The 7,727-nt window shown below is 37.1% G+C and overlaps 1 protein-coding gene across 2 annotated transcripts in view; it reads right to left on the reverse strand.

Annotated features, from left to right (window-relative positions):
- SLCO1A2 (solute carrier organic anion transporter family member 1A2) overlaps positions 1–7,727 on the reverse strand; it is a 101,128-nt gene that overhangs the window by 45,243 nt on the left and 48,158 nt on the right. The window contains exon 2 of one of the 2 annotated variants that reach the window (XM_007127992.3): positions 2,605–2,721. In XM_007127992.3, coding sequence (XP_007128054.1) covers positions 2,605–2,664 — 60 coding nt within the window. In that variant the 5' untranslated portion in view covers positions 2,665–2,721. Of the gene's footprint in view, positions 1–2,604; positions 2,871–7,727 lie in introns of those variants that run through there. The other variant, XM_007127993.1, reaches the window with a different exon arrangement.

Below are 7,727 nucleotides of genomic sequence, written 5' to 3' on the forward strand. Positions count from 1 at the left end.
TTTTTTTGTGGTACGCGGGCCTCTCACTGTTGTGGCCTCTCCCGCTGCAGAGCACAGGCTCCGGACGCACAGGCTCAGCGGCCATGGCTCACGGGCCCAGCCGCTCCGCGGCATGTGGGATCCTCCCGGACCGGGGCACGAACCCGTGTCCCCTGCATCGGCAGGCGGACTCTCAACCACTGCGCCACCAGGGAAGCCCTATCATTATTTCTATTGTGGAGTCTTCCTTGTCTTTCTACTTCCCAGGTAGCCTTGACCACTCACTGCCTATCTCCCCAACCTGCTGTGTGCCTGCCTCTATTACAGCCCTCAGCACAGTGCACTTTATTTTTTTTTAAGGACTTTATTTATTTATCTGTTTGGCCATGCCATGTGACATGCGGGATCTTAGTTCCCTGACCAGGAATTGAACCCTTGCCCCTTAAGTAGAAGCCCAGAGTCCTAACCAATGGACTGCCAGGGAATTCCCCACAGTGCACGTTATTTATGTGTTTGGGTGCCTATAACCTTCTCCCTCACTATACTGTGAGCAACTCGATGATAGGATCCATATATGATTTACCTTCGTGTCTTCGGGGTCTAGTAAATGCCTCACAAACAGTAGGCATCCATCACAAGTTTACTGAATGAATGACAGAGTCAGTATTCAAAAACATCTTGAAGAAGTAGTCACTGCTGAAAGTAAGCTGAATATAAGATGAAATTCAATAGGATTAAATACACCTAAACCAAAAGTTATCTGCACCAATTAGTTTGGGGAAATCTGAATAGAAATGTATGTGAAAAAGACCTGGGAAATTTAAATATCAAGCTCAATATGAGTCAAAATTCATATCGTTATATAGCTGCCAAGATAGTATAGCTATATCTCTAGCTATTTATCCTTTTATATTAAACACCAGTTATAGAAATTCTGTCTCTCTTCACACTGTAAATCTTTTCAGAGCACATTGTTGAGAGTAAACAATTTTCACATGGTTTTATAATGCAGATTTTACACTAAAAAGCAAGCAAGGCCTATCAAATAAAGTACAAATCATGTTTGAGAGAATAATTTCTTTTATTTAACACTTTAAGAGAGGAAACTAGATAAATCATGATGCCAGTGCTTTTCCTGAAACACTTAGATGGGCTTCCTAACCTGTACGGTTTTCTTCGTAGAGTGAAAGCAACCAGTGGCTATTGTGACTCATGTCTAGTGCAAAATAACCTCTATATTTATAAAGCTACTCCTACCAGCTATTAATAATGCCCCAGAGTTTGAAGCAAATTTGTTGAAGACAGTCCTTTGATACCTTCTAAAAATGTTGCTAAATGAGCATATGTCTAAGGTCAGAGAAACAGAGAAACACGGCTAATTATGAAGCGATCGTCTCTTACTTTTACCTGATAAACTTGTGCTTGCAGTATTTTGCTATCTCATTTCAGATCAATATCTAGTCCTGCCAAACTCCAGTCATAAAAAATTAAGGACCAATTGTTTATAAATAATACTTGACCTTTATCCACAAATGCTATTATTAATAATAGCTAATAGTTATTGAATGTTTACAATATTCCAGTCATTGTTTGAAGGATGTAAAAAGAAAAACATTCTATGAGATGAGTACTGTTGTTACCCCTTTCGGAGGAGAAAACTGAGCCACAAAGAGGTTAAGCAACCTCTCCGAGGTCACGCAGCAAGTCAGTAGTTGAACTCGACATAAACCTAGGAAGCCTGGGCCTCAGTCCTTATTTTTAACCCCTCAATGTTAGGAGATGGACATGAGAATTAGGAATAATTTAAGAGGATTTTTAAAATATATAATTAACAGAGCATTTCAGGCAAAAGTAATTTTCTAGCTCTATATCATGATTCTCCCCTTTCCGGTACATGTGTAGATCTTTCCTACACATGTATAAAGAGAAAACAAACTTTTGATAGGAAGGAAACTGGTGGCAGTGTCATAATTTGGAAACCACTTGCAGGCACTAGCTGTGGAATCAAGACAATTATCCAGATTCCTTGGTTTAAAATAAATTTAAATTTTGTTTGAAGGCAAAATAGCTTTGAGGCTATGCAAAAAGAATTTGCTCTGAAATAGTCAAGAATACCAGAAACAGCTAACAAAATGGGCATTTTTCTTATAGAGAATGATTGGTATGTTGCCAAAGCTTGAAGTAAACCTTTGTTTTAGTGGGTCATTGTGAAGGCCTCACTGAATACAGATCAACAAAGCATTTCTGTCCAGTGAACCATTTTCCAGGAGAGACCTCCATACTCCTCTGACTTAGAAGCCCCAGAAAGGTGAACATTAAATTGGCCTTTGATCCAGGAAATTAAATCCTACTGTAGTATAATGTGTGCTTGAAAGTGTTTAAGATCCTGTCTTCCATTTAAATCCCTCAAAACTATTTCTGATTAAATTGCCTGAATCAATAATCCTATTTAGACAAACCCTCAGTTACAAACCAACTTCATTAAAGCAAGAACTTATCAATATATCAGGTAGTATGACATTATTATTAGATTAATACATGAAGATATAAGCAACTTCACAAGGTCTCAGTTTAAAAATATACATATGGTACATATACATATAGCCACACAAAGCAAGCCCATACCTTCAACTTGGAAAGACATCTTATTCTATGAGTTTCAATTCTTTTCTCAGTGTCTCCCATGCTGCTCTTCTGAGTGTTCCAAGGTATTTATGCTTTAAATCTTGATATTTCTTAGTTCTAGTCTTTTAAGAAGACAAAAATCTATTAAATTGCTGACAAAGTCATAAAGCGTCATTCTTTTGAAGAAAACACTGAATCTGAATAACAGAATCAGAATCCATTGTGTTACAAAAATACCTAGGAAGCTTCTGATTCATATCTAGAAAACAATGACGTTAGAAAAGATTTAGTCGTTAATTTTCCATTGAAAAAGTTACATCAAATCACTGTAGTAACTCTTTAGTGAAATTAAAGATTAGAACAATTTGTTATGATCCCCTTGCAAAATAATGCCCACGTGGTTAAAACAAAGTTTTTCATTTCTTTAGCCAAAGCAAATAAAACTAAAGTGAGCTCCTTGGACTTACATGAAAATGCTGCTTTTAGGAACACACAGACTTTGATTTTGTTTGTACTAATAATCTGCTTTAGCAAGCCTACAAAGGCTCAAAAATCTCTATTTGGCCAGGCTCCCTCTTCAAGTTCTTTGTGTTCCAAGACTTCCCTGGAGTCTCAGGAAGGGAAACACTTTCTGGGGCACTGCTGATTCACGGAAACCTGGGGAGACATGGAATTTTAATCATGGAAATCGCCTAAGTAAAAATAACAAATAATTCTATGATCTGGAAAAGAATCCTGCAAGTTAAGAAGTGAGGTTTCAGAGAAGATCAAACATAGAAGTGGAAACCTATAGGTATACATATATAGTAAATACAGATATATGTGTGTCTATGTGTATATATAATATATAGGTACACATTTTTATATGTAAAATGTTTTATATCTAAAACAAAAAGACGATGTAAACTCTATTAAATTCTACTAACCCTTTGTCAAAGATTTTGTCTATTTCCTTTCTTGAAATTAGGGCAATATTTTGTACTAAAACCAAAGTATTTCACTCTGACTATATTTAATCTAGGTAAATCTACTTCAAGTTGCCAGATGCTATCTTAACAGCATCCCCAGGGTTAATTGATTAAAATCCTCTGAACAATATCCATTTAACAATATCCCAAATGGCACTAATTTTTAAAACCTGAATCCCACTCCCCTATACACATTAAGGCAATAGCCACTGAACAATTATGTATGAGCTTAATTCTCTTTACTCATTCTTTTATGAAGACAACAAATATCTATCAGAAGTCTACTATATGCCAGTCATTGTGCTAAGCACAGGATTTCAGCAGTGAACAAGACAGACAAGTTGTCCTACAGACAATATAAACTAGGTAGAGAAGTATAAGGCTCTGTGAAAGGTACTTGGACCCAGATCCCAAGGAAATCATACTTTTATTGGGAAAGGTAAAACTTTTCAATAAAACACATTGGAATAGAACTGGACAGTGTATGATCAAATACAAATTGTTTGGTAGGTAAGTGGTGAAAAAATCCATAGGTCATAAGTGAGAATTATGAGAGACCCCTCTTGGCAATTCTGAATGACAATACAAATGAACTCAAGCTGAAATCCCTCCCATAAAATTCCAAGTCACCTTGAGTATAGTGCAAGTACATAACACTAGTTTTAGACGAACCCATAGAATAGGATAACTTTTCAAAAGAGTGGAAACTGCCATTTTTTGGTCTTCACCTATAATACCTCTGGTTTTATCATAAACCTCTCAACTGCTCTCAGTTTTTCCTTCTTGTACATTTAGAACTCAATCTCTCTCCCTTATGTTTTTTCTTCCCTGCTCCCGCTTGCTTATATTTCAATATATTAGAGCTCAACATAGCTACCCAGTCAAATGATAAAAGAGGGAGAGGACATTTTCCTCTTGGTATCAAAGTTGTCTTCACTCGTCTTAGTGGCTAAAAACATGCCTATTCTCAAGGCCTATTTTTCCTATATACCTGAGGAGGCATAGAAGTTGGAGTTGGTAACACAGAAAATCACCACATCAGGGAATTGTTTTTCCTTCTATGCGTTGTGATATCGTGCGGGTTTTATCATCATGCCTCAGTTTGTTTCAAAATGTGTTTCCAGCCCTGAAAGAAGTTTTTAAACCGTTGTCTTTTCACTATAGTGTTTAAAGCTAAGCGCTTGGAAAGAATTAAATGCGATTCATTTAACACTAAACTTTCCTTAATTTGCCAACTTACACAGTGAAAACATTTTAGGCTTTCAGATACTTTTGAAAAATTTTAGCGGAGGAAAATAAATAAATGAATGAATAAGATCTATTCTTTGTACTTAAAATTTGTAAATTCCCATAGTTAATGTCACAATCATTATTGAGCACTTTGGCCCCAAATCAGAGAATGCACACGTTGTTTCTTCATGTTCTCAACGCCGCGCTAGTGTCAGCTTTGTGAACAGTCCCCTTTTGTCAGCACGGCTTTGTTTACGCGGTGACTTCTGCTCCTGGGATCACAGCATCACCGACAATCTCCATCAGTCATCACTGCTAATGAAAACGCTTTGCTGCAGTTTTATGAAGTAGAGAATCAGTTTATTTCTCTAACTCCTTCTCGACATTCAAATGGGAGCAGGTAATTAATTCTTCAGCACAAATGTAGTTGGGTTTCTTCCATGTCTACTGGTCACGACTCTGCTTTTTGTGTTTGTTTTTATTTTTGCTCTAATTGTGGTAAAAGCACATTACAGAATTCCCTGCACACTTCTGGTTAGTGGATTTCTAGAACTTTTTCATCTTGCATGACTGAAACTCTACACCCATGGAATAGCAACACTCTGGGGCTTTTGACACCCCTTGGTTTCCAGCCCTTAATGACGTGTCTCAAAGACAAGAGAATACAATTTTTTATCAAACAAATAAACGGTCTTATTGTGTTCTTTCCCCAGTATTAAATACATAGACATAGCTTTTATTATTATAAATCACCTGGGAAAATGCCTACATTTAATTTTATATTAATCTCTCCTATTGAATTAACAAAATAAAGACTTGACTTTATCACGGCAAAACTAGTAGTACATACATGAAGAAGATTTAGGAGAACATCCTTTCCCTGGGAAAAAAGACAGGGTCACGCCAGCAAAAAGATCTTATGAAAATTGTTTATTTCCAGAATCTTCAAATGGCTCCTAGCTCTGCAAGAAGAGAACAGCCTCTTGGTGGTATCCAGCTGAAATAATTTCAACCAATATCAAACCAAGCAAGTATGTGCCAAAGAGGCACATGGAGAATTAACAATGACTCTTTGTATGATGCCTACCAAATTATTTTGCTTCTATTAGTTACTTTTCATCAGAAATCAAAGAATAAGACATGGATTCTGCAAGTCAGCCTTACAAATATAGGTATTATTTTAAGTCCAAGCTCAGAAGAGTTACTAGAAATGCATCACTCTGGTAAAACTAAGGGAGAAACTTAACTGAGCCATAGACTCATGCATATGATTTTACCATGCAAAGCAAAGTATGGAACACACAGAAAGACAAGTGAAAACCATCATCAGCCATCCAGCAATAAAAATAGCTACCCAGTTACTTTGGAAAACTTACTGCCTCGTGCCGGATAATAAACCAAGACATGGAAAAGTAAAGCTAAAACCTGACTTCTAAGTCTTTAGGAGAGCTAGTTGTGAATATCATCAGGGTTACATCTCACGCCAAGTAAGTCTAGAGAATGATTAGGTAATTATGGGAATAGCCAATGTTTTCCACATTGGCAATTTAAACCATTTCATATTTCAGATTATTATCCCAATTTCTCTTCCTTTTGCCTGCATAGGCATAGTTTGAGATACAAAAACTTGTTTCTTCATTTAATTATGGCAAGAAAATACTGAACTCTTTTTTCTCATAGAGATAAGACTTCATCTGTTTATGAAGTTCCTCTAATATCTGGAAATCCAATAAGATGTTAGATTTTTTTCAACCCAATTATTTATATATTTGTTCCTTCATACTAATGGAAGCAGCTAGATATAGTCAAAAGGTCAGACTTTAAAGCCCAGTTAGCTTGTGTTTAATTCTAGTTTAGTTGTGAATTGTTTAAACTCTGACCCTATTTTCCCTTACCTATGATGTTGGAATATTTATGCCTACCTTGCAAGATTGTTATGAAGACTGAGTTATAAATTTTACATAAGACCCCTAGCATGCTTGCTGGAATGAAATAGTCACTCTGTAAATGGCAGTGATTATTATTCATTCATTCCACAAATATTTATTAAGGCTCTACTACATTCCAAGCACAGTAGTTGGTGCTAGGAATACAAAGATGAATAACATATGTGCTTGCTCTCAAGCAGTCTCACAAGCTAATGGGAGAGATAGACAATTAAAGGATAATAATAGCTGCTTCGTGCCATCATGCAGACAATTTGAACTAAGTACTAAAAATAAGCAATTCATGAAAACTATTTATTTGGACATTCACTTGGAATATCACTTTGATACAGCATAGTAGTTTAAGGACTTGGGCTTCGAAAGGAGGCACTACTGGTTTGAAAGCCTGTTTTTAAACTAGTTGTGTGATTCTGTACAAGTCACTTAATCTACCCATACAATGAAGATAATCTCTATCTTTACATAAATCAAGCTTCAGACAAGAAAATAGAACCCATGACAGGTAGTTCAGTAGAGGATTTAATTATGGGAAACTAGTTCTAAAGGCGTCGGAAGAGTTAAAAAGCCAAACGGGGCAGACGGTGGGCCATCTAGAGATTTACGTCAGTGGCAAGTCTCTCTCACTCCTGAGAAGGTATCAGAAAGGGAAAAGGGCTGAGTTGCAGGAGCTCGAGCCCTTAGGGACACACAGCCACTGCCAGAGGCACCACAAAATGCCTGGAGCTGGAGAAATGGCTTTTCCCCTCTACAACCCCAGTCTCACACCAATACCTCCCACTGACAACCTACCTGGAAATCAGATGCAAGGGAACCTGGAAATTTTAATTTTCTGAAGTCAGTCCCATGGAGGACAGAAAGAATCAGGGGGCCCAATACAAGTGACCACGACAACAACAATCAGTTGCAATAAAATTAAATAAGATAATACAGGGGCTTCCCTGGTGGCGCAGTGGTTGAGAGTCCGCCTGCCGATGCAGGG

This window comes from Physeter macrocephalus, chromosome 6, assembly GCF_002837175.3.
Source record: "Physeter macrocephalus isolate SW-GA chromosome 6, ASM283717v5, whole genome shotgun sequence".
NCBI classification, from domain to species: Eukaryota; Metazoa; Chordata; class Mammalia; order Artiodactyla; family Physeteridae; genus Physeter; species Physeter macrocephalus.